Consider the following 27,530-nt stretch of genomic DNA (forward strand, 5'->3'; position numbering starts at 1 on the left):
CATACTGTACTGGACTAAACACAGTCTGGAAGTCTGCATTGTTCACCTCAAAAATCAAAAGAAAAAATAACTTGTATTATTTATTATAAAGTCTATATTCTGATCTGGAAAATCAAGTGACAGGATCATTTTCAGAATTACAGTACAAATGTAGATAATTTCTCTATTTAAAAAAATATTTTTATTCATTAATGTATTCAGATTTTGGGTACAAATGCTGTATCAGTACAAATGCTGTCAATTTACAGCATTACAGTGCAAATAAAGGTACATAAAAATCAATGGTAAAACAAAATCAGTCAATTTTCAGTATTACAGTACAAATATAAGCTTAATAAATACCAAAGTATTTTTTTATAGTAATAATAATTCAAATTTTGTAGTGATAGTAATTTCAATGCTGCCATTAACGGAATGTTTTTTCATAAAAACTATTCATCGAATGTGTGACTACATGACGCTGTGTCTAATATGAAACGTCACCGCTCCTCCAGCAGGAGGCAGTCGAACTCACCATAGACTGAGCGCGACGAGCAACAGAGTGAGTGAAGCATTCGTGACGTGTACGGAAGTGTCTCCTATTCCCATGATTTCTCCTCAAGTAAAAGCCTCAGACCCTACAAAATGAGTAAATCAAGAACCTCGAAGAAAGAGAAAATAAGTGTGGCAAGCGAGGTGAGTGGCATTTTAATAAATATGAGATTGTATGCCATATTATGTGTATAAAACAGTTAACAGATAACGTTACCTTTTAGTTTAACGTTCCTGAAAAATAAAATCACACACACACACACATAAAATAAAAAAGTTATGTCGTTGTGCTATTCTGAAAAATAATTCATGAAATTGTCTGCTTTAATATCGATGTATCTAATGAAATCTGATCTTCAAGAGTTGTTCTGTTTTATTTATTTATTTTTATTATTATTAGATTGACCGCACTGAAGAGCGCAAATTGCACTGTAAAAACAGCCTGGAGAGAGCAGAATTCAGACAGAGGAAAGAGCAGCTCTCAGACAACGACAGGTGATTATAACATTTTGCCCCATAACCTAATACAGAAACACAGCAAACGAGTCTTTTTATGTACTTACAGGCTGGCCCTAGAAGATGAGATGATCATATTGAATGAAAGAATACAGAAATATGGTGAGTCAGTATTATGGAATGGTTGGAGGGTGCAAAAATACATGAAAATTAAGTGCATTGGTCATCAAATTTAAAAATCACTGAATACCCAGTGTATGAATTTATGGATTTTTTTTTTTTTTTACTTAAAATACTCTTATTTTCCTAAAGTTGTTATGAAGCATGCAAAATGATGACCAAATTTGTAATTTCTTGATGCATTGCATTACTTGTTAGAGAAAATTGCTGGAAGAGCAGTTTTATCTGATAGTATCTTTTATATTCTTCAGAAAAGGAACTGCAGGTGCTGAGAGGAGAAAACAGGAAGAACATGATCCTGTCTGTCGCTCTGTTAGCCATCAGTGCTCTTTTCTACTACGCGTTTATATAACACTATCAGAGAATGAGATTTGGGGAGTCTGATATCCATTCATACCCATCAGTGTTCATCATTTGGCAACACTGGTTTGTTCAGAGGTTATGAATTTGTCTTCATTTTGGCCACATGTTGCATTACCTCTATGCATAGTTAGTTTGCCATGTTTGCCAAAGACACATTAGATGCTTGTTTATCAGAGAGAGACACGGAATTGGGATTATGTATGTTTATATGATCCTCATTGTGAAACACTTTACCCAATAATGACCAAATGATGTTTCTCTCCAGATCACTGTTTATTGCATTTCAACGAGACTAACATGCACAAAGGTGGGAGGGGCAGAGGGTGTTATTCCATCCAAAAATAAAATTTATCAACAAAATGTTCAGTTAAAATAAAAAACAGACATCAATAAAATGCAATACTGTTCCACGAAACTGCCATTCGTCCCTTTTATATCCGTGATACTTGTAGCAAATAGAATTGTTAACACACTCACTTGCAATACAACAAAACACAAGGCAGCCAGGTATATTCAGTCCTATTTTAAAGAAAGAGTAAATTGAAAAATATAAAAAAAATTTGAGGCCATCAAATATGAAGATGAGTTTGTTTCTTCATTTGAACAGATTTGGAGAAATGTAGCATTACTTCACTTCCTCACCATCCTCTGCAGTGAATAGGTTCCATCAGATTGAGTCCAAACAGCTGATAAAAACATCACAATAATCCACACCACTCCAATACATTATTACATTAATATTTTTTCTTGTGAAATTAAAAAATCCATGATCCAGGAGTTTTAACTTTAAACCAAGCCAAAATAGTCCATAATCCAAAATAAAGCTTCCTCCAATGAAAAGGTCCATCTCCTGTTGTCCTCCCACATTAAAACACACTAACACATTTGTTTAGAACTGTTTCATATATGCATATTTCTCTCCTGATTCAGATGAGATGACTTTCACTAGAGAAAGCAATTTTATAAATGGAAGACTAATATTTTGACATTTTGAAGTTAAATCCATCTTAATGATGGATTTGGTCCTTGGTTTTGTCTTCACATTAACTGATGGCCTGAAGTGGTGTGGATTATTGTGGTGTTTTTATCAGCTGTTTGGACTCTCATTCTGATGGCACCCATTCACTGCAGAGCATCCATAATTGATCAAGTGATGTAATGCTACATTACTCCAAATATGTTCTGATGAGGAAACAAACAAATCTACATCTTGGATGATCCAAGGGTGAGAACATTTTGAGCAAATTGTAATTTTTGGTCGAACTATTCCTGATATGTTGATTAAGATGTAGGTTAACTTGCTCCTGATAGAATCTGATTTGGCTAACCGGCGTCCCCTTTACACAACAGAGGATCTACTTGCTGCGATATTACACTGTACATACTAGCAGGACTCAGCTCAGTGCCTTGTGTCTTGTGCCAAATGGGATAAATGGGATTACTAACTAGTCATGTAGTATGCAAAGTAAACTTCTGACATAGCTAAAATATATTCAGCATTTTTATCTCAAAATAAAGACTAAGGATATTCAAAACAATCTGTCTATTAAAATATTTTAAAATGCATATGTATTTTCATCAAATAGCCACATTTTGCATGTAACTCACAATTCATAGATACGAAAAAAAATCAAATCAGGGCATTGATAAAAATCAAACAGTGTGTGAGACACTATCATTACGCTCAATACGTTAATGTTGTTCCCTCAGAAGTTCTTCCATGGTCAAAAGATGACTCATACTCGACTGATGATGACAAAGACCGGCCCAGTGATATTAACCACAGCAAAAAAAAAAAACATTTTCCACAGAAAACGTCACACTTTTGATTTGATTACCCACTGAAAGCGAGCCAGGAAAAATGAATGCACATCTATCAAGAGACCTGCAGAGGCACATTCAAGAATGCATCTGCCATTCTCATGTTTCATAGTACTTTTTTAAATTTATATATATATATATATATATATCTGAAGTAACTGAGAACATTGAAATACAAACACATGTACACACACATACTTATTCACGTTCACGGTTTGTGCTACAAAAACAGACAGGGAAGGGAAAGGGATAAAAGGAGGGACTGGAGTCCCTGAATGTGATGAATGGAAGAGAGAATACACACGTCTGATTCATCAGGGCTGCACAATAAGTGTGACAACTGCAATAGAGAAAGAAGAAAGAGATTTTAGTATTATACACTGGAAAAAACATGCTAGTACATTGCCCAACTTATTAGAAAATAATGGCAAGTAACATTGAAATGTTTAAGTAAAAAGACTGAAATAGGATTTTATTTACAGTACACATACACAGACACACACACACACACACACACACACACACACACACACATATATATATATATATATATATATATATATATATATATATATATATATATATATACATACATGTGTGTGGTGTGTGTATGAGAAGTGCCAAATCTTGACTGACTGTACAGACATATAGTTTTATAGCTATAACAGATATATAGCTTTGACATACTGAATATTGATTAAATACAAATTGGACTGTCTTCCCCTGGTGGTTACAGCCTTGTGTAAATGCTTTGTTTAAAAATAGATGCATCAGATGAAAATGTATTTTAGCTTGTGTCTCATTGTGTATCCTGTCGTCAAATTGCACATCTGCTCTAGCTGTAGTGAAACTTACACCAGCTGCTCATCTACATGAAGTCTTTGATATTGAGGTCAGCGAGAGGGTCTTTAGGAGGGGGAGGCTTCCTGGGACTCTGGGCCATTCCTGGAGACATCTGAAGAGCAAGAATCAAGAATGTGTAAGTGTTTTTACAGACAAAACATTCTTGTCTAAATGACTATATCAGTAAATTCAAATGCATGTATGTCTAAAATACCGGTTGTCCAGGGGCTCCTGGTGCGGGAAACTGTGGTCTCATCATCGGTGAGCCAGGCATCATGGGAGCAGCTCCTGCACCAGGCTGTGAGTAACACAGAGACACAGTAAGAGACACATGTGCCTGCACACATGCACATACACATAAACACACAATCTTACCATGCCAAACGTTGACGGGGATCCCATGACAGGACAGACCCCTAGAGGGGAATTCTAAGTGGGTCGGAGGGATGGGGGTAGGGAGGTTAGCACCAAACCACACAGAACAGGACAACACCTGAACAAAACGACTCTATGGCATACAGACACACAGGAGGGAACCTGCACACACACCTGGGATGGTGGTCAACGGTCTGATGTAACTGTGAGTTTGAATGTTTTATGAGGCATGTGCATGCTTACATGTTTAGCAGTATAAAAAGAAAAGAAATAGAGAAGGAACCGGCTGTCAAGCCAAATAGGTCTGAAGCTTAAATGGCTGCCCACTGCTCCGGGTGTGTGTTTACGGTGTGATTACTAATTACTGCTGTGTGTGTGCACTTTGGATGGGATAAATGCAGAGCACCAATTCAGAGTATGGAGCACCATACTTGGCTGTATGTCATGTCATGTATAGCAAACAAAACAATTTGTAGACAAAAATATATTTACTGTGGCCACAAATTAAGAATTTGTTCTCTCCTTTTTAGTAAACCGTAACCAAGTTGCACTAATTCATTCTCTCATTTGATTTAATTAAAATTTGTGAATTAATTAATTCAATGTAGCCACAATTTAATAAGTTATTGGAACTAATTCTACATTTGTGGACACAGTGTTGTTATTACCCCACATGTAATGTGTGGGGATCTATAGTTTTGATGCAGTATGCATTTTGATTAGTGATATTCAAGTAAATTTGACTTTTGTTCACAATGCACACAAATGCAAGTAAAATTAAGATTATAGATTTTATGAATTCAAAGTTTTAAACATCTTTTTAAAGTATGTAATTATCAGATTTTTCAATATTTCAACAATATTTCAATTAGTTCTGCCTCTTTATTCCTGTTGATTTAACTGATAGGAGCCCAGAGAGAGGCGGGGAGAAAAGGACGCTTGTGTTTGGCTCTACGCCATGCTGCTCAAAGCCATGCGACTCCACCCCACATCTACAGAACAACACAACATTTACCATGGTAACGCCCCAGCTAGGGGTGGGTACCTGCGCTTGCCAGTTCGCCCCTCCAGCTGCTTCACCCCTGAGAGGGAGAGAGATAGAAATAGAAAAGGAACAGGTACAAAAATATTTATTTGAAGAGGGCAAGAAAATATGGTGAAATAGAGAGAAGGAAGTTGCTGTAGCTTACGGTTTCTGGTTCCCCACTGCCAAATCTGCAAGCACAGACACAGAAATATATAATTTTACATTTTGCTATGATGTCATGAAGAACAATTAATTTTTTTTCCCCAAAGAATCTTTTAGTCAACAGTTCTAAAAAGATTTTTTTTTCTTAATGATCTAAAGAACCTTTTCCACTATAAAGAACATTTTGTGGAATTTAAAGATTCCATGGATGTTAAACGTTCTTCATGGAACCACAGATTCTAGTAAAGAAGTTACATTTTTAGTTTTAGAAGTATTGTAACTTCTATTTGGCTATACTCTTTAAAATAAAGGTTCTTAAACGTGTTTTATTATTACTACTTATAAGTGGTCTTTGGCTGCTTTAAGTAGCATCAGGAAAGTGCCAAGATATGAGACTTAAAATACATTATAACTATGAGAAGTACAGTATAATCCATTGTAAAAGCTGATGCAACGTGTTCATTGTGTTATAAATCATCATACTCTTAAAAGTTATAACCACGAATAAGTAAATATTATAATATATTAAAACTGTTCTTATGAATATTCATGAGATGATACAACATATTATAAGATTTTTTATAATGCCTTATGAATTCATTATAATGCCTTAATGTATTATAAATACAGGCTTCATAGAAAGTGTTACCGGAAACTTTAATGTTGAGACTGTATGATTTTGGAGTTCACCAGGTGAAAAGTAGATGAGAACGTACTGCTGGTCATGTTGGCCATAGCTGAGTCCAGATCTCCTCCCATGGGTTTGACCGGTGAGGTGGCCCCTGCTGCCTGTGGAGCCATAGCTGGCATGAGCACATCACCCAATCCATCAAAAGCTTTAGAGGGGAATGAAGAGTAAGAGGAACATAGTGAGCTTGATTTTGAGTAACAAAAGGGAGCTTAACTGAACATTAACAACCGTTATACATTGCATATCTCTATGGCAAGAAAAATCTAAAAAATGAGAGCAGTAAGAAAGAGCTGAGTGCTATCATCAACTACAGTCACACAAAGCCATTAAACATTAATTTCAACATAATACTATCATCATTTAAAGTATAAAACTTGTTTCACACAGCACGGATAAGCAGAACACAATAATAATACTAAAAGATTTCAAGCGTCTTTCAGGCGTCTTTTTTCATGAAACAAAGGGTGAGTAATTTACTTCACTAGTGCATTTTCAACATATTTTCTGCTAAATTTAGGACACTAAGTTCAGCAAAAATAGTCTGCAGTGCTTACATGTGCAGTGTGAATCCTATAACCTTTTAATATAGGGACTGAAATGAATACGTGCTACTGCTTACGCATATGCTGTGAAACAAGTTTAAAGGCAACAATATTCGGATAATGTACTTTTCTACTATTAGTTTCTACATGTTGTTGCACAGAATGTCACTCTAGAGACCTTTGTAAAGCATTCAAACGTCCATTCATCCATCTACCCATCTTGTTATATTCATAGCTTGGCTAGCAGTCTTTCAGTTGAATTGCCCTATTCTGCAATGCAGCAATGTACTGTGGGATTGCAGCTGGTGTAGGAGCATCAGAACTCACCAGTAGCACAGGAAGCAAGCAATGACCCAAGAGCCAGATGAAGGGAAAGAGAGGGGAAAATGAAGGTAAAAAAAAATGATAGAGAGGAATTTGAAACATTGGAAGGAGAAATGGAAGAAGAACATGATCAGCATGAAGAAGCGGAAGAAACAGACCAGATGAGCACAAAAGAGTGAGAGTGAATGAGAGAAAAGAGAACAGAATTAAGCAGCAAGGCATTGTGAGACTTTCTCAGTCCATGTAGAGCAGAGATGAATGAGAGAAACAGATGGAAACAAAACTGATCTCATCTCAACACATCAATACCATCACAGAACCATACAGACCATAGACTGTATCAAAACATGGACGTAGTGTCCGTGAAACACCCATAGGTTTCCAAAGAGCGTTTTTGGAGCCAAAAGTGGGCGGAGGCGGCCGTCGCAATCTTGGTAACATGTCACCGCACAACGTAAGATAGAAAATGGGCAAAAAGGCAGGAGCTGCTTGCTGAAACCATGCCCACCTAGCTCATTGGCGGTGACAGCAGCGGCAATCCACCTGTCACTCAAGTAGCCATGCCCTTAATTATGCAGAACTTTCAGGCTTAATATAATTTAAACGGATGAGCTATAAAAAAAATTAAGAAAAAAAAAAACCCACAGTTGTCATGAAGGGAAAAAATTAGCTATACAGACCCAAAAGAATTTTTTGAACCAGGCTGTAAACATGTTTTATTTTTCTGATGGACTATGGACTATCATGGACTATGATGATTGTAACCATGACTGTTTTGAACACCAGAAAAAAATTTGGCTCTTTGTACACTCTCAAAAAAAAGGTACCAAAGCTTTCAAAAGGTACTAACATGTTACTTTAATGTACCCAATTAGTGGTAAGTATGGTAAAAAAGGATGTACTTTTTGTTTTGAGAGTGCAATGAAAATGACATGAACGCTGCAGGGGATGTACCTGACATCAGATCTCCTCCAGCAGCTGCTGCGGCTGGTTTGGCCTCTCCAGCACCTGCAGATTCTGATCCATCCACGCAGCATGAGGGTAAAAAAGTTTAAAGTGAGCCAAAGCCATTACTCTGAGAAATAACCCCAGAGAGAGAAAGTGTTATCAAACATAAATAAAAGTCGGAAATGGAAACAAACTCGCACAAGAGCACACACCAACGCCTAATTAATGTCTTTTGACTGGTCAGTTCAGAAACCTCCTGGTCCATCAACCATCAGCTTTTAACAGAATCCACAGCAAGCATCTGGTCAAGACATGCAAATCAAACCCCCAGCATGTACACTGGGAAGTTACCAACCCCCAAACAGGTCCAGATTTGCTCCGCTGTCTGGCCAGCTCATGGGGGCCGATAGAGGAGCGGCAGGAGGACGAAACACATCTGGAGCACAGGAACGGGTTTAGATGACACCTAATGTCCTGCTTGGTCTACATCCATTATTTGAAGAGTAACTATGCAACTATGTAAAGCAACACCCATAAATGCATTAGTTTTAGGTCAAAACCAGAGTCTGTTTACTTCTAGATGAAGACAGGTTTGTGAGAAAATAGAAGGGTTTATAAGTGGGGATAATATAACTTATGGGTCTTGGAGATGTTTCAAAAGAAACATAGAGGGAAAGATTTGGAATAATTAAGAGGTCAGTGAAGGCCTAAGAGACTAAGAGGAATCAGTTTATCGGTTGGACAATTCCTTTAGGCTTCCCAGGGAGAGAAGCATATTTGGCTCACCTTGAGCAGTCAAGGACAGAATAGACAAAAAAACTAAACAAAGCCCAAGTGAGGCAGGGTATGAGTGGATGGAGCATGTACCTGCTGAAAACAGGTCTAGACTGGGGTTTGGGTCTGTTTTGGAAACAGATGAGTCTGGCATGGGATCAAAAAAGCCTAAAAACAAGACAACATTTATAGACATAAACATAAATAATATTAATACACAACACAAACCAAACAAATGAAAATATAGAATAAAAAAGACCAAATAAACCAAACTTGAAGATACCTTATAAAAGTTCCATTACCATGGCTAACCACATGCAAATGTGAATTTATGCTAACACTGGAACAAGTATCTTCTTTAAAGTGCAAACACTTTATTCAAAAAGTTTTAACTGTTCCCTTTTAAGGTACCCAAAAAGGAAAACTTGTCATCATTAACAGCCTCATGTTGTTCCTGCATGCATTTCTGTCTCCTGCAGAACATAAAAGTAAGATATATTGAAAAATGCTGATAAGCAAACAGCTCCGGATCCCACTGACTTCCATTTTTTCTGCATATCATGGAAGTCAATGGGTACTGAAACTTTGGTTGCCAACACTTTTCAGAGCAGCATCTTTTATATTTCACAGTCATACAAGGAAAGTCCTAAAAGTTTGATACAACATGAGTATGGGTAGTAAATCATGACATAATTGTCAATGGGTGGACCTTCCCATAAAAGCACTTGCTGAAAAACAACAGGAAAGGAAAAGATCCAGATTTTAATAAAGTTGTCTTGCCAAATCTCTAGCCTAAGGAGGTTTACCAGCAAACAGGTCTATCGTCGGGGCTGGGGAAGCAGCGGGGGCTACAGTGCTGGTGGTTGTGGAGAGAGACGCCTGGACGGTGTTGGGTGCCACTGAGCTAAAGAGAGAGTTACTGTCAACTACTGGCTGCATGGAGAACAGGTCCAACTGATGGGAGTTATCAGCAGAACCAGCCGCTGGAGTGAAGGGATCTACCGGGAGAAGAGGATGAGCATTTAAAAACATCTTCCAGGCTCTGAAAGACTGATATAAAGTTGTCCTATGGATGAAATTTCAGAGAAGGAAGAATAAAAAAGAAAGTGGAAGTTGGAGAGGGTTTTGTTGCACATTTAACAAGTCGACATCTGCTTGTGGCTTCAACTTCAGTGTTCAAAGACTATCGCCCTAGCAACACAGATAACAATCTCCATGGCAACACCGATGCCAATCCAGAAAACTCAACACTGACCAGAGGAGGCTTCATTAGGATTAGAGCCAGCATAAGAGGCTCTGTGAGGTCCTTCAGACCGGTAAAGGAAACATTCAGAAGCAAGCACACTGACATTCTCACATAGACATATATGCACGTGAACCGTTGTCACCCACCGGTTGGTGCATTGCTGTCGGCAGCAGGAGTGGGCGTGGTTGCTGCAGCCCCACCTTCTGCAGCAGCAGCGGTTTCAGCCGCAGGGGCCGCAAACACATCTGAAGTAGCGTGCATCATAGCCAAAGGGTTGGGGTATAATATCCAAAGAAAAGGAGGAAAGGGAGAAGTAGAAATAGTAGATAGCGTAGAGAAAGAGAGAGATACAATAGTTTCATTTCATGCAGAGTTCGAATAAAAAGATGTTTTGCATTTAAACTATTTAAAACTAAAGCTTTATCCCAATTCATGGGCTACATCCCTCAAATGCTGCATGCCAAGACTAAATGTGCCATAGCAGTGTGGCGAAGACTGTCACTTCGTAGGCTTCTATAAATGTGCTCTTAGAAATCCGCCCTTCTTTTTTCTCAGGCCATGATGGATCCACAGACTATTCCAAGATTCTTTTTTGTGCTGTGGATGACAGGATTATTTATTTAAAGAGAGCTACACTTAAATAAGCATTGAGTTTCAACTTGCTCGATTATCTAATGTCACAAATGTAACACTTTAAAGTGGTTAAAATGTGGACCTTACCAAAATGCGATTTTAAAGACAGTTTACGCTTTTATTATGTACATAAACGGACCAAGGTAAACATATTGGTGGTCCCTCTTAGGATGCAGCCCCTGAATTAGTACACAGCTTATGTCTTGCACACTTTTACGAATAATAGTTATAATGATATATGAAACACAAACCCATTTTACTCTAGGAACATAAAATAAAATGGGTCAAGTTTCAATTTGACTTTAAACCTATTTGTAGTTGCTAAATTTAAAACTAATAATCCAATGATACAAATTCATTCAGTGTATGTTAAATGAACAATGAATGTCAAATGTAAACTGCAGAAGTGTAGCATGGAAAATAAAAAGTAGAAAGGGAGATGAGCAGCTCTAGATTTCTACTATGGACACAAATGAAGGAGCAGTGGTGACCACAGACTTCACAAATGAAGCACAAATTGTTATTCCGATTTAATCTTTGATTTTCTTCCTCTGTTTCAGAATGTGGCACAGCCTTTTCCCCCAGAAAATTCTTCATAAGGAAGAAACCTCACTACTGACCTCCGAGGAGATCCGCTGAGCCGGAGGAAGCCCCGGCAGCGGAAGGAGGAGGAGGAGCCAAAGAAACAGCTGCCTCAGCGGCTGTGGTGGTGGGCGTGGCTGAGGAGCTGGAGTCTACTGCAGGGGTTGGGTCAGGAAGAAGAGTTTCTGTTGTAAGGGAGCCTATTTCTGCATAGCCACGCCCCCAGCGGACCAATATAACCACAATGTAAATCAACAGATAACCAGGAAAGGAACCAAAAAAGAGGGTAAAAGCAAAGGAGAGACAGAAAGAGATTCTACTGAGCAAAGACTAAGGGATTGACACATAGATGTTAAATGGGCTTTAGGAGACTAGGTTTGTCATACTCTAATATCAATTCTCCAGATTAACTATAAAAATGTTTAAAATGTTTAATAAAGTGAATGAGACATTTAACACATCAAATTAGATGAAAATGCTTATTTAACATAAAATGAAAGGTCAACAGCACTTACCTGAGCCCAGCAGATCTGATGTGACAGAAGCCCATGACCGAGAAAGAAAAATATATTCCAGGTCAGTTTTTCACATTACTTTGGGTTTGATTTTGTAATGGATCAATTTGAAATTAAAATAGATCGAATATACTTTTATAAAACTGTCAATTATTTACTGGTGCATATTATTGCAAATGTAATCATAATTTTTACCTAATTGTAATGCAGTTTTCTTTATGGCTGATGTCATTGAGACTACTTTTATTATTTAATCAGACAGATAAATCTAGTACTTTTTTTTCCTGCTGGATGACCCACTTCACTTTAAAATATGTCACATTATGGAAGTGAAATAGGTTGTGAATGCTGTTTCATGTTCATAAGATAAATTATTTTTATAAATATTTTATGGTTTCATTTTAAAGTAACCCACTTTGAGCATGCTGGCACATTTACTCCAACATCTTTGAGTCCAAACCAGGCCAGGCAAAGCCATTTTTTTAATTAGAGTTTTTGGGTTGAGTTGGGTTTGGCCTAGAAATTCACAGATTTGAGCCAATGCTATTTTAGTATTATTTATATATTACTCTAGTTTTTATTCATATTTTAAATGTGTTTTTTATTTACATTTGTTTTTACTTAATTACAATTGTATTTATTTGTATTTTTTGTCATTTTTATAAATTTTTGTTTGTTAAAAATATTTCTAAATATTTTTAATTTATTTTTCTTAGCAGTTTGGTTTCATTTCAGTTTTGGTTGTCAGTTAGTAATTTTAATATGTCCATTTTTTACATTTACATTTAGTTTACGTTTTCTGAATATTTATTTTTATTTTTTAAGCTTAATTAACTAAAATGTTTATTAGTTCTATCTTTAGATAACAATAACAATGCTGGTTCGAGCTGCAAAGTGTGTAAGTGATTGGATTGTACCTCCCCAAGACGTGGGGGCAGCTGATGCTCCTGTAGAAGGTCCAGAGGAAGACAACGGGTCCAGATCCAGCAGAGAACTATGGTGAGACAGACAAACACTTATGAAAGCTGCACATTCAGATATTATCTGTCATTCTAATTAGTATTTAATGAGACAGGAAGTGAAGTCACTCACTCAGTAGCAGTTTCAGCAGCAGCAGGCGTGGCCTCAGCACGCGGCGGCTCTAAAGTGGGGACGGCAGCGGCTGATTTGGCGGGAGTGGAGGTTGGAGACACGTTATTGGTGGGTGAGCCCTAAAACATAACACAGAGCAACATACTGAGCACATGTGTGTGATATCTATAAAAAATAAAACCATAAAAATTACCACTTACTTTTGTGGGTGACCTGAAGAACACAAGCAGAGACAATGAGATAGAAGTTAACAGATGATTTAATTTAAAATCAATATGACGGATGAAAATGTTTGAGACTTAAAACATACTCACCCTTCCCTGAACAAACCATTGTGGGAGGAGGAAAAGAACATAAATTAGGATTAATATTTATAAGCTTTATATTTATTATTCAAAGAGACTTACAGTATAATAACTGCAGAGACAAGCCATGGTAATGTGCCTTTCTCAAGTTTCACTATCAAATTTATCATGCAACATTTGTTTTACAAGTGCAGAGTTACTTCCCCTCTGACATTTACAGTGATTTAGAATGAGTTCAGGGATCTCGTACCCTTTCTTGCCCTCTAGACTGTTCATATGTGCCTCGAGAGACTCCAGAATACTGGTAGGAGCCTGAGGACAGCAGAATAAAATACACACACACACACACACACACACACGCATGTGATGAGAAAAGGAAAGCAGTGTAAAGACAGTACAAAAATCATGGCATTAGGGCATTTTTGATTATGAAATCTCCACAGCAAATTCAAACAATAAAACACCACATCAAAACCTGGTGAAAATCTTTACCCAAACCACACAGCACCGCAAAAACAGCTCAAAGCACAAACTGTGGGACAGAACTGGACTTCAGTGAATTGCTTTTCTCAGCTTCTGAACAAAAGGCTAATTATGATGTGACCTCTTAGTCTTAGAGAGAAGTTCAAGTAAAAAAAGTCACTTGCATGGCGTCACTTCATACAATACAGTTTCTTAATGCTTAAAAAGCAGCTTAAAGCAGGGAAATAGCAGTGTTAATGTTGCAATATTCTTTGATTTCATCTATAAAGCAGCTCCACAGAAGAGTTAGTTCTTATCATTGCTTCAAAACTTCCAGTAACAGCATATGTTAAAAACTAGTGTTTAGTTACTAGCCCAGTCAGGAGGGGCTTCTATACAAGCAGGTAAAAGCAAAACACTGAGATGCATATTGCATCCCATATCAGTCGCCATGGTTACCGGCTCTTCATTGCGGCAGTCTTTAAAGGGACAGTCTTCACTGTCTGAATCTGCCAGGTCTGCAACTACGCGGGGGTGCAAGCACTGGGAATCCCCATGGGAAGGCGTTGGGATAATGACTCTTGGTTAGGAAGGATTTACTTAATTATTTTAAAAGGTTGTTAGACTCTTCCCATGCTATAATGTTTTAGAAGCCATTGACATCAAGAAATAAATACTTGATCTGATTCTGATATTAATTAAGAGCTAGTGACATACCAACATGAATGAACAAATGTTTGTTTCAAGTGGCGGACTTACATAAGAGATGTCAGGGATGTCATTCTTATCCACTCCTACTTGCTGCAACAGAAACACAGTAAAAATACAGTGAACTGACATTCTATCCAAATATTTGACTTGAAAACATCTCTGCTTCTGGCCTTACCTCAGCAATTTTCATGAACTCTGCAATTTTGGTCACCCGAGTGAGAAATTTCTTATAAATGTCCAGAGAATCCTTGCACTCAGACTTTTTCATTTTGAAATATTTCTCTGTATAATTAAAAAAAGACCATTTTAATATATTAAAATATATTAAAATGTATTGATGTGATGTAGTTGAGATCAAAAATAAGTTATCCCATACCTAATAAATTGATGATGCCGTCATTGTAGGAGGCGAAGAGTTTTATCAGATCCTTAAAGAGAAGCAGGAATGCTGCATTTATGATACCATTATTCAAGTCTTTAGGATGAACCTGAGAAAAAAGATGGGGGAGGGACAGAGTACAAGACAAGAAGGAGTATTTATAACAGTAATTTGAACAATAAAATAGAGTTGGATCTTCTGTTCCTGACCAAATAATGATAAAGCACATTGAAATAAATACAACCAGAGAAAGAACAAAATCAGTGGTGAAACCACAATCATTAATCCTAAACCTAGAATGCTCAATCTCAGACGTTCAACTTCAGTCTCAGATGTTGTGGGAGATGTTACTCACGTCAAACTCCAGCAGTGTGTCCACTTGAGTCTGAAGGGCAGGCATAGCCTTCAAAAGCTTGTCAGGAGCCATAGTCCTCATCACTCCTTCAGCTCTACACAAACACACACACACACACACACACACACTACTTAAGACTGATTGCTTAGTTAGTTAGTTTGTGAATACTGAGAAACCATCCTTTCATTTTCTCTAACTTCAAGATGACATTTCCTTTGTGTTCTGAAAGTGTAACAGCTCTGGGAATAAATTCTGAAGCGTTTCTAACCTTCAGGCAAAAAAAAAAAAAAAACACCATGCTATTTAAAATGCACTCAGACATATTATTTATTTACTTGGAGTAACTAGTGTATAAATGTTGCCAATGTATCTTTCTATTCTGAGAATCCATCGACCTACCCTTTCTTAACTCGAGTGAAGTCGAAGGCCATCGCACGGTAAGCATACGCCTTCTCATTTAAGTACCGTGCATATCGTCTGATGAATGTAGACATGTCATAGCCTTGTAGACAGAAAAGGAAAAACAGCACTAAGCAGCCTTCGAATGAAACCATTTACTTGTATAGACATGCTAAACATCTTAATAATTAAAGGAACAGTTTACCCAATTTTTTTTAACTCACCCTCAGGATATCCGAGATGTAGATGAGTTTGTTTCTTCATCAGGACAGATTTGTAGAAATGTAGCATTACTTCACATGCTCATTATTATGTTTTATTAGCTGTTTGGACTTTCATTCTGATGACACCCATTCACTGCAGAGGATCAATTGGTGATCCAGTGATGCAATGTTAAGATTCTCCATATCTCTTCCCATGAAGAAACAAACTCAAATACATCTTGGACAGCCTGAAGATGAGTAAATACATTTTCATCAAATTTAAATTTTGGGGTGAACTATTTTACATCAAATTTAATTTAATTTTTGTGTCTTCATCCCTTTAACTCACACACAAATGTACAGAAACTCACCATGGGAGCCTGTTTTGTCAATAAAGTTGCTGAGATTGAACAGGGAAGTCCTTGAGGCCAAATACTGGATGAATCTCTGCAGGGATTTAAAAAAGACACAGCATTTTAGTATTCAGTGTCTGTGAGATCTAATATTAACAGTTTGACTTAAAGGAGAAGTTTAATCATCAAGTGGCACCTCACCTCATTGCCGTAGATGCAGATGTGGTGGGTCGTGGTTAGAGCTTTGAACACAACCACCCAGCTGGCATTAGTGGCTCTTTCGAATAGTGTGTCAGCCATCTGGGGGATGTTCACGTTTGTCTCATTGGTGGTTGAGATCAGATCTGCACACGCACGCACACACACACACACACACAAAACACATTTACCACTACAGCACTATGCACCGAAATGTAGATGAAGGGCTTTGAGAGCTTTATGATTATTGAACCAGCAGAAAGATTCTCAAGGGGAAAATTCATATCCGCAATTGCATTATGGAAGCAAGAAACAGCCAGAGATGATAAACAACAATATTTTTCTTGCACATAACAACATACTGCATGCAGTGGAATGCATGAGGGAAAAAAGGAAATACATTTTTGATAAATATTTACTTTTTAAACACAATATCAGGAAATCAAATGTGTGTCATGAAAATCTAGTTTTCCAGATTCTGTAGAAATTTAACATTTAGAAACACACTAAATATGAAGTGTGAAGGTAATCACACTTGACAGGTCTATATAAAGCTCCTTCCAGAAATCAACTACACACAAGATACAACTGTAAGATTTACTTTGTTTCTGACACAATATCAGTTTACAATCAAATGGGACCAAAGAAACAGAACCGAAAAATGAATAAAACATGAAAACATCTCCAGGCTGCATTTTACAAATTTTACATTTTAATACTTTTTTTAAGCATAAAGCAAAGAAGTCATTATTCTCAATGGTGATTATCATCAGATTTCTCAATACTGTAATTAAATGATTTTTAAAACTGAAATCAGCATTGGGAAATTTGGTGGAAAATGTGTTTAATTGTCATGAAAACAATGCAAAAAAATCTCAATAGTCTAAAAACAGGATTCATTTTCTGTATTCAAAATATTATAATTTTTTTCTTCATTTTAATTTGGAGTGCAGCATGGAGTGCAAATATGGCTGCTTCAGAACACACTGCAGTGGAGTTAAGAAGCCAAGAATAGTTCAGATTAAAACACACTCCGAAAGGTGTGTCAACACTAGTGCAATACGTTGCAATATAATCTCATAATATATTGAAGTATGGCACAGCAGTCCCTGTACATATATCAGTCATAAAAAAATGTGAGCAGGTGCTGTTCACTGGGATTATGGAATGCTCAAGACGCCGTGCTTCATGTGACTGGATTACAGGCAGTGTTAATACAGACACATTGCAAACACACACACACACAGACATCTGCTAGGCCACATTAATGTGAGCACATGACTAAACGGCTACTTGGGTCTCATTTCTACTGTATATGATCCAGTCATGCAACATAATACTTAACAATCCAGCCAAATGTAATACAGAAAATTAATCTAAACAGACAATATTTCACTAACATTTAAATCAACTCTAAGAAGCACATTTTACTGTTAATAATTCATATTTACAACAACACTGACAGAAAAGCCTAACACCCTGCAAAAGTTAAAATGTAAAATGCCCATCAATTAACATTTTGTGAAATGAAAATCTGCATATTTGTAAGAGACAAATCCATCATTAAGGCATTTTAACTCCAAACCATCACTTCTGGACAAATTATGAAAACAACAATTCCTCCAGTGAAAAAGTCCATCCCCTTTTTGCCTCTCACATCAAAACAGTTTTTGACTGTTTTCATTTGTAAACTTTATCTGCTTACTTCTCTCCTGATTCATACAATTCAACCTGTTCACTGAAGACAGCAATATTATGGATAGAGGAATTTTATTTTAGCCAAAAGCAATGGTATGAGGTCAAAATGCCTTAATGGTGGATTCATTTCTTACAAACATGCAGATTTTTACTTCATAAGGATGTTAATTGGTATACTGGAGTGGTGTGGATTATTATGAAGTTTTTATCAGCTATTTGGACATTTACTGCAGAGGATCCCTTAGTGAGCAGGTGATATAATGCTAAATTTCTCCAAATCTGTTCTGATAAACTCATCTACATCTTGGGTGTTGCCTCGTGAATCAACATCCAATGAAGACCCTCTTGTGCAAACTGATAGCATGTCATCATGATGTCACTCACTCCTCCCCCTTCCCCAATAATCTACTTCATTTTCCATGACAACCTCACTAACACGCCTTCCAATTTAACAAAAAATAAATAAAAAATAAAAAAAATTCAATTCATCAAACACATTTCCTTGTCATAAACACCTGACACTCCTAAAGTAAAATTAGTTTGTTTCTGTGCAATGAACAATGCATCTTTCCACAGGTGCTAAACTGTGCCAAGACTGAATAGATTTCAGAAGAGCCTAAAGTGGGCTGTGATATCAGGAAACATCTTAAGCATCTTGTATGATTCCCTGATGAACGGATTGCTAAAATTCACACACACAAGGCTTTTGATTCCACTGCCTGCATACAAGTGTGTCCTCACCTTTGGCTTCGTAAATAATACATGCATGCTTTGGCTAATCGATTTATAATTCAGAAGCCCTTCTCCTGCAGGACACAGATCTCGAGGCAGACATGAAGATGCTTTGTAGCCTCTCTGTCCTGTCTAAATGCAGTTGATTTCCTTCTGTCTTCTCAGCTTGTGACAAACCACCCACATAAAGACACTTCGTGGTGTGTTCTATGCTGTCAATTTGCCTTCAATCAACTTTTTACACAAAGCTAATTATATAAAATGCACCCTAAAAAGGCAGGTTTTCCATTTACAAGAATGTCAACTGGTAGCAAACAACATCACTGAGTGCAAACCATGCATAATGCAGAGAGCAATTTTAATTGCACGGTAAACACAGTTTCACATTGAGCTGTGGTGCTGAACTGGACAGCGCCAGGTCTTAGGAACGAGGGTGCATGCACAATGTCTGACTTACAATCCAGGTGCTTCTTCTTGGGCGCCATCACCTCGTGCGTGGTGGCTTTGCAAACGGCACGAGCCACTTCGGATCCTGTGAGCTGATACTGCGCCGCGGCGATGCGATCCGTCAGAGTCTGTCCCGACATTTTCTCCCGGTAGCGTCGACAATCACCTCAAGAATCAACTTAAGGGTGAAGGACAGCCGAAATGCATATGATATTCGCCGACAAAAAAAAGAGACGGAATCCAAGGTGGCTCTCTAGAAACTGACAATGTCAATTCCTCGTTTCTGTTTCCAACCGGAGCGAATGAATTTGAGTATTTAAAAGCACAAAATATATATTCTCAATTGAATCCTTTTTAAAAAAAACTCCCTAGTAGGCGTCTAGCATGGGTTGGTTTCAGCACCCTGGATAATGCCTATATTACGTAACGCACTACGATGAGCTGATTCCTGGCTCTCGCGGGAAATAAATAATCAAATTAATACGTTAAACCGTCACCTTTGATTATCATATGCATTAAAAAAAACATCTAACCGAAACTAACAGAGCGTTTTGCGATTAACTGGTTCTTTTTGAGACGTAATTAATTAAATAAACACCTAAAAACGAGTTCTAGAAACGCTCCGTTGATAAATCCTCTAACGTTACTATAAAGCTATTCAGGATTCCGGAGCCTCGGTAACATTCGTTCGCAGCCTTCGCGTCCGGTCGGATGATGATGATGATGATGATGACGTGTCTCTTTCCAGCCGTCACAAGGGCGGGAGTTTGAAGACAAGTATGTTTTCACGTTTCAGTGTTATAACGTGTAGATCTTGGCTATTTTATTTGCTTATTTTTCTGGTAATGCACGTTACGTTCCTTCCTTGTCGGTGGACCTGGTCAGGTGACGCATACCGGCCTTTTTAAAGGGAAGCGGCGCTGTCACGCTCAAGGTTCTGTGCGCGTTCACGGTTCACCTGTCTGCAGAGGTAGATTTTCTGTCACGAGCTTTCAGTGATATTGCGTGAATATACGACAGTCAGATGATCATGTAATGTGATTGTGAACAAGTCTTCATGATCTTTAAGTTAATCTCAGAATTACATTTACATTACATTTTTAAACGTTTGCTGCTTTTTTATGTGCTCTGTGAATAGGCTACATAAAAACTAGGCTATATTTATCCTTGCGGTTATGTATGCTTATATGCAATAGCATGATCCACTGAATGTCAAACTATAAACATCTAGAGACTGAATGTGAAAACAGCAGCTTAATCATTCGACCACTAGGTGGCAATTCAAAACTATTCATTTCTTTTGCTTATAGATGTATATTTTTATTTTTACGTTTAAACTGCTACAATAAACAGTTTAGCCCTTATAAAGTTTGTCTTGTATACCTATTTACTAGCAAAACAATGTTTGTAAATTCTAACAGTGGCTTTTCCTTCTTCAGATTTTTCAGATTTTATTCTTGCACTATCATTCATGTGCCTGCATCATGTGTCAGAAGGCCCAGGGGAAAGGCATCTTGCTTGTGGAAAACTGGAGTTAATGCAGGTGACCGAGGTGGTCCCAGTGATTATAAACAGAGTGTGCAGCCACAAATGAGACATCACACACTGTCTGTCAAATGCAGAACTTTGTGACTTTTGTAATAAATGCTTTAATGTGATATTATGTCAGTTAAGTAAAGCCTTACATCAAATGCCAAATTTAATTGGTACAACACAAGATTTACAGCCTTTCATATAAATGTTATGGTCTTCTTCTAGATTTATGATATAAAATATATTTTTTTCTGTCATCAGAACTTATGACAGTGTCTGCTTGCTGTTAAAGAGAATTCCAGATCATGAATGAGAATTGTGTGATACCAGATGTATAAAAATATTTAGAATGAAAGGATATACTCGTATTTGTTTACATTTTATTTTGCATTCTTTTTCTGTCAGAGAGAAAAATGCACCATCTTGTTACACTTTAAATGGTGAAGTTTTAGTCGTGACCCAACTTGACTAATACATTTTCTATTTTTGCCATTTCAGTACTGAAAAGGCATTCACTTTTCATCTGATCGACCTGTTTCCTCACTTTCTGCTGACGCAGTTACTTCAGAGGATCGGGTGGGGTCGTGTGTCTCTTTAGTCCTGTCCTTCAGTTCCTGAAATATTTTACGTAAGTGCTTGGTTGTTTGCTTCAGCTCCTGCAAGTCTCTTTGCACTCCCTCCAGGATGTCAAGCTTTGACAGTTTTCTGTCAATTGACGCCAGATGTCCCTGATCGTTCTCAGTGATGCCTAAACCTTCAGAGTTGATTGGAGTCATGCTGCTGCAATTAGGCTCATTTATAGCCTCCTGCCACACCATCTCAAAATAAGAATCTATGAATGCCTCCAGCTCCTCAATGTTACTGTCACCCCATTGGTCAATTAGGTTCTGCAGGTCCTCTGATTGGATAAAACCCATAAAGGCTTTTTCTTTTGCAGTTTGAGATGTGTAAGGTGTATTCCTGTGGTAATTTAGAAGAGTTGGCCCCCAAAACCTTTCGCCCTGTGATTCGTTCCTGAATAATCGTTGCACATTCATTGGCTGTTCTGTTGTAGAAACACTAAATGCAGCAAGAGAACCTGTTTCAGGCCCATCTGTCCTACTCACACCTCTCCATGGTTCATTTGGGTGAAACCATTCAGAGGTGTTGAGCCCCACTACTAGTCTTTGATGAACGTTTCTGGGTAATGAGGTCCTATTTAATAATTGGAAACTCCTGCAGGACACTGCTTGAATTTCTCTTGGTGTAAGGCTGGAGTCTGTGGTGGTAATTTTTGGATAACTGGATGTAGATGGGAGCAAATGTTCAGAGATCTCAATCATTTGATGCTCTCCTTGAATGTCAGTATCACCTATTAAGAAAAGAGTAATAAACATCCAGTATCAATGCCAACATTCAGTACCAAAATCAAGCAAAAACATAAACCTTTACACCTAATCAAGCAGTGTTAATGGTAACACATTACAAGTAAGGAAAGTTACTTAACCAGATTACTTTCTTCCAAATAAAGATTAATATAATACATTACTTTTTAATTTACAAGAAAATCTTCTGAAAGCTGCACCTCTACTGTACTCTCTCTACTGTACAGACATTTATTGTATTAAGCAATTTATTCTACTATTATAAATGTATTAAATTTACATTTCCTTCAGAAGCATGAATTGTACATTGAGTGTAACTCAAATTTGCAAAATATAAACTTGGATATGTGAGGGGAAAAAAGTCAAAATTGTGAGATATAGATTCGCAATTGCAATTGCGAGTCATAAAGTCAAAACTGTGAGATATAAAAATTGTGATTGCAATTGTGAGTTAAAATAGTGTGAACTGAGAGAAAAGCTTAAAATTCTGAGAAAAAAATAATAAAGTACAAATTTTGAGACATGAACTGCATGGTGGAAACAAGCTTCTATAGTAAAATAACTAATGGTGAAAATATAACAACTTACCATGATGAATGTTTGTAGAGCTTCTAAGAGGTGTCTTTTGCATTTCCCCAATCTGTACCTTCCCACCAAACTTGAATTTGTCATTTACCAAAGGTCGCTGGATATTCCCTAGATTTTTTGCGTTATTTAATATTTGTTCCAACATCATCTCCTCTATCTTCTGCATCAATTCTGTGACCTGAGTGCCATTGTCTTTAATCTTATTGTTGAAAACCAGATATCTATTTCCACATTTCTCCACCAATGTCTGAAGTGCATCTCCTTCACTTTCAATATACTGCTCCACATTGACATCACCGAGCCAATCTCCATGTGTGAACAACACAACAGTGCTGCTCCATGCTTTCCCTCCCAGAGTACACAGATGGTACTCAGCTGCTTTCAGGTTCTTTAGTGTAAATGATGAACTGGCATTCACAACCAACAGGAGGATGCCAATCCCTCTGTCTGAACCAGAAACCCAGTCATGGAGAAGTTGCCCTCTGAACTCTGCAATATATGGACACTCAGTTGTCCAGCCTGGTGTGTCCATGACCTCAACTTTTGTCTCATTGAGTATAACAGTACCTCTCATGAGGTTTTGGTTGTCAGCCTCCTGTCCATCATTACCCAAAATGCAATTTGCAGAAGATGTCTTACCAGAGTGTCTACTGCCCAGAAGAAATACTCTTATAACTGATGGCAACTGTGCTTTATCTTTAAAGAGAAAGAAAAAACTCTTATAGAGATTGTTCATGGAACAATGTCATCATTTAGTCACCCACATGTCATTCCAAACTGGCAATATTTTGGTTTATCTTCAAAATATACTTTTTGTGAAACTTGAGTTGTTTCTGTCCCTGTTCCTGGAGATGTACCTACCTGCAGAGTTCAGTTCCAACACTGCTTCAGCAGACCTGCATGTAATTATCAAGTGCTCCTGAAGATCTCAATTAGCTGATTAAGCTGTGTTTGATCAGGGTTGGAGCTGAACTTTGCAGGAAAGTAGATCTCCAGGAACATGGTTGGGCACTGGCCTAGTCCGTATGAATTGAGCATTTTTAATCCTGTTAATATCCAAGTCCAAGATATGTACATTATAGTGAACAAATTTGATTTAGACTTTATTTTATTACATGTATTCATTTTACAAAGCCTTTATGATCTTTTTGGATCTTCAAAACTTTGGTTGCATAGACTTTCAGTGAAAGGACAGAAACCACCCAGGTTTCTTTAAAATATATATTATTTTGTTTCAAAGATGAATGAGAGTCTTAAGGTTTAAAATGAGATAAGGGGCAATTCAAAATCAAATTTTGTATCACAGTATAATTAATTGGATGATGCTGGAAGGTTCTTGACATACTCTTAAAAGCTCTCAAGCTTTGTTTTCGTCTCAGCACATTTTCACGGCGGATCTTCGCACTGTCTTCCTCTACTTGCTGTTTTCTCTTCATCTCTTTAAAACGACTCTCATCTGTTTCAAAGTGGCTTCCTGCTGTCATCTCCTCTATCTTCTCCAGTAGCTCTGTGATCTGGAAATTATTCCCAAGGCTCTTGTTATTTAGCACATGGTAGCAGTTTCTGCATCTCTCCACGAGCCACTGGAGGGCCTTACCTTCGCTTTCAATATACTGCTCTATAGTTGTGTCGCTAAGCCAGTCCCCAAAGGTGAACAGCACTATAGAGTGATTCCAAATGTCCTTACTAATGAGCTCTATGTGCTCCTCAATGGCTCTCCTGTAGGTCTCTGTGAATGACCTGTCCACCCGTACCACCAAAAGGAAAGCGTGAGGACCAGGTGGACACAAGTACACACTCTTGACTATTTCCTCTTTGTCAAAAGCTGAAGAATCCTGGGTAAAGTAGTTCATCCACCAGCCAGGTGTGTCTACAACTGTTACCTGTCTTCCTGCCACTGTGAATGTTTCCTTCATGCATTGTGTGGTCCGCTTGTTTACTGTAAAGCTTAGGTCACTTCCTGCGGCTAGAACGCTGTTTCCCGTTGAGCTCTTCCCTGAGCCCTTAGCTCCAAGCAAGATGAGTCTTATGTTTTCTTGGTGAGATGAGTGCACTGAGGGGAGGAAAAAAACAGAATAATAGAGATTTACAATAAAATGCATAAAATGTTACACTTTTGAAAACAAAGGTTCCAAAAGAGAGTGTTTACAGTTTTTGGGTCCCCAAAAAAACCTTTAGCTGAACCCTTCTTAAAAAGAACCATTTTTTTTCCCTTAAGAATCTTTTTTTCACTAACAGTTACCTATTGTGGAATGGAAATGTTTTTCCATAATTGCCAGTAAAAAACATTTTGTTTTTAAGAGTGTAATACCTTATTTTAAAACTCACCCTTCAGAGATCTCTGTTTCTGTATATTCATCAGTCTTTGATGAGCCTTAAGCTCCACTTTCCTCTTCTTGTCCTCTGTCTCTTGTAAAGTCTTCACATCAATTTCAAAATGGCATCTTTCATTTTCTGCCAACATTTGATCAATTTTCCCCATTAGTTCCATTACTTGGGTGGCATTGCATGTTTCCATGGTATCAAAAACATGAAACCTGCCACTACACTTTTCCAGGAGCCACTGGAGGGGTTTACCTGATGCCTGAACATGATCCTCAAATGATTTATTTCCTGCATTTTTGCCCTTTGTGAACAGCACTATAGTGTGATTCCAAACTGCCCCAACAAGGAGTTCAAGATGCTCTTCTACAGCTCTCCTTCTCTTTTCTATGAACACAGAGTCTGTTTTCACCACAAGAAGAAAGACGTGAGGCCCTGGGTGACACAAGGAAACGCTGTGTCTGATTTCCCTCCTGACCAGCTCTGGTGTGTCTTGTGCTGAGAAGTCACACCACCAACCTGGTGTATCCACCACTATCACACTTCTCCCTTGTACCTCCGCCTTTCTTTTCAGGCATGTGGTCCTTTCATGAAGGAAGAACTCCTCTTGGTTTAAGATACCATTTCCTACTAGGTTCTTTCCAGAATTTTGACCTCCAAGAAGGATGATCCGCAACTCGAACAGATGCTTCACATTCCCTTGATTAAAAGACAAGTTTGATACATTTTTTATATTTCAGACCAGAAGACGTAATGGCATCTTCCAAAATACATATGCTCTTTACCTCAAGCAGTAGCAGATTAATAATCCAATAAAAGGACAAGACTGTGAGACAGAGTTAAATAAACTAAAATTACACATGCAAATATGGCCTACAGCTAACTCACACTTCTGAATCACTTCTAAAAAAGTTACACAAGGCACTTTAGTGTGAGAAAATGTAGCCTAAGGGTCATGTAGCCTAACTAAATCAGTAAAGTTTAATTCTCCCTCCTGGAACCATTAATTATATGAACATTAGGTTAATTCGGGATAATTGATTCCCCCCCCCCCCCCCCCAGTCATCTCAATGACAAAATGTGTCCCAGTTTACTTGAATTCATCCATCAAAATAAATAAAAGGAAATTATGTAATATACCTTTTGCCAAACTCTGTAATGTTTAATTTTTCAACAAACTTAAATCCTTATTACCTCTCTCTGTTTCCGTCAGCAACAACAACCATTTATTATAGTTAACATGATAGCTTTTATCTTTAAGGATAGGTGTCAGAATAAATATAATAAAATAAAATAACTTACTTTGATTCTGAGAAGTTCCTTTTAAGGCCATGATGGGTCATGCAGGTTTTTTTATGCATAGGAGTATTATTTTTGTTATGTTTCCAGTGGACAAAACTGAGTGAATCATTGGTGTGTTTTGGAATGTGTAATGTCAACCTGTTTCATGGGTCCAAAGTTTATACTGTAATAAACCTGTGAATCACCAAAATGCCACTCCCTCATACACAACAGAGCCGTATACTTCTGAAGTTTTGCTTAGTATTGTTTATTCAAAACCCATTTTTCTATTCCCCATTAATATTTAAAAGGGTATTGAAAAGGAAATATGAAATATATTGTAACGTCACTATTAAATTTGTTATTGTTAATGCCATGATATCAACATGAATTTACTAATAGAACTGAGTTTTTATCTTTATGGTCATTGTTACATTTTTGTCATTGTTTGTGATTGTTTGAACAGAAATTGATCACAGAGAGAAGGGCAATGTTCATCAGTCGGTATAACAACAGTTAAAGCTTAAACCCGAATACCACAAATCAGCAAATCCTCCTCAAATCAGTGAGGAAATACAATACAAACAGAAAAACACAGATAAGCAGCTTGATCATATACCCCATGAGACAAAAGATCAATCAGCTGAGGGAAAACAACAAAACTCAGAAGTAATGAAGAGATTCATGTGAAGAGGTCAGGAAAGGCAGCAAAAAAAGAAGTGACCAGAATCTTGAAACGAGAAATATGAAACTTTTTATTTGTCTATGAAAGACACACTTTGATAAAGTGGACAGAATGGACACTGAAGGTGAGACAACATGCATGCAATTGACTGATGGTTTTGTTCTTAAAAAAAAAATTGTACTCCATCTTTTCCTCAAAGACAAAATGGACTTTAATGGCCAATTGACTGTAGTTGTACATCACATGAAACATGATCGGCTAACTAGTAAACGCCAAGGAACGTCTCATTTGCATTTGATTTGACAATCTGTAGTATATTTTAATTTCATGGGATCTTTTTTTTTATTCTTTTCTGGGCATAAAATTGCTGGAGTTGTTGGTTATACTTTTTTTAAATGTAACTTTAAACC

The 27,530-nt window shown here is 37.4% G+C and overlaps 3 protein-coding genes and 1 long non-coding RNA gene across 4 annotated transcripts; 2 read left to right on the top strand and 2 right to left on the bottom strand.

Moving 5' to 3' along the window:
• Window positions 1-329: 329 nt before the first annotated feature.
• Window positions 330-1,945, top strand: ccdc167 (coiled-coil domain containing 167). The gene is made up of 4 exons (XM_052554893.1): window positions 330-675; window positions 932-1,026; window positions 1,097-1,149; window positions 1,419-1,945. The coding sequence occupies exons 1-4, from the start codon at window positions 625-627 to the stop codon at window positions 1,517-1,519; spliced, it is 300 nt and encodes a 99-aa protein (XP_052410853.1). The 5' UTR covers window positions 330-624; the 3' UTR covers window positions 1,520-1,945.
• Window positions 1,785-20,075, bottom strand: LOC127956726 (clathrin coat assembly protein AP180-like). Its single transcript, XM_052554894.1, has 25 exons — window positions 19,358-20,075; window positions 16,474-16,616; window positions 16,291-16,366; window positions 15,717-15,819; window positions 15,318-15,411; window positions 14,960-15,071; window positions 14,759-14,865; window positions 14,632-14,673; window positions 13,661-13,722; window positions 13,420-13,425; window positions 13,306-13,318; window positions 13,106-13,224; window positions 12,931-13,007; window positions 12,014-12,028; window positions 10,430-10,528; window positions 9,844-10,035; window positions 9,131-9,205; window positions 8,270-8,332; window positions 6,475-6,594; window positions 5,760-5,784; window positions 5,585-5,651; window positions 4,570-4,623; window positions 4,409-4,492; window positions 4,207-4,306; window positions 1,785-3,691 (listed from the first exon to the last, which is right to left on the bottom strand). The coding sequence occupies exons 1-24, from the start codon at window positions 19,485-19,487 to the stop codon at window positions 4,220-4,222; spliced, it is 1,965 nt and encodes a 654-aa protein (XP_052410854.1). The 5' UTR covers window positions 19,488-20,075; the 3' UTR covers window positions 1,785-3,691; window positions 4,207-4,219.
• Window positions 20,076-20,188: 113 nt separating this feature from the next.
• Window positions 20,189-21,235, top strand: LOC127956727 (uncharacterized). The gene is made up of 2 exons (XR_008153625.1): window positions 20,189-20,317; window positions 20,787-21,235. It is a non-coding gene; the product is annotated as an uncharacterized LOC127956727 (long non-coding RNA).
• On the bottom strand, window positions 21,077-26,590 carry si:ch211-214j24.15 (GTPase IMAP family member 8). The gene is made up of 5 exons (XM_052554891.1): window positions 26,457-26,590; window positions 25,161-25,853; window positions 24,178-24,885; window positions 22,833-23,528; window positions 21,077-22,231 (listed from the first exon to the last, which is right to left on the bottom strand). The coding sequence occupies exons 1-5, from the start codon at window positions 26,485-26,487 to the stop codon at window positions 21,393-21,395; spliced, it is 2,967 nt and encodes a 988-aa protein (XP_052410851.1). The 5' UTR covers window positions 26,488-26,590; the 3' UTR covers window positions 21,077-21,392.
• Window positions 26,591-27,530: the final 940 nt, after the last annotated feature.

Source organism: Carassius gibelio, chromosome B4 (genome assembly GCF_023724105.1).
Source record: "Carassius gibelio isolate Cgi1373 ecotype wild population from Czech Republic chromosome B4, carGib1.2-hapl.c, whole genome shotgun sequence".
In the NCBI taxonomy this organism is placed as follows: Eukaryota; Metazoa; Chordata; class Actinopteri; order Cypriniformes; family Cyprinidae; genus Carassius; species Carassius gibelio.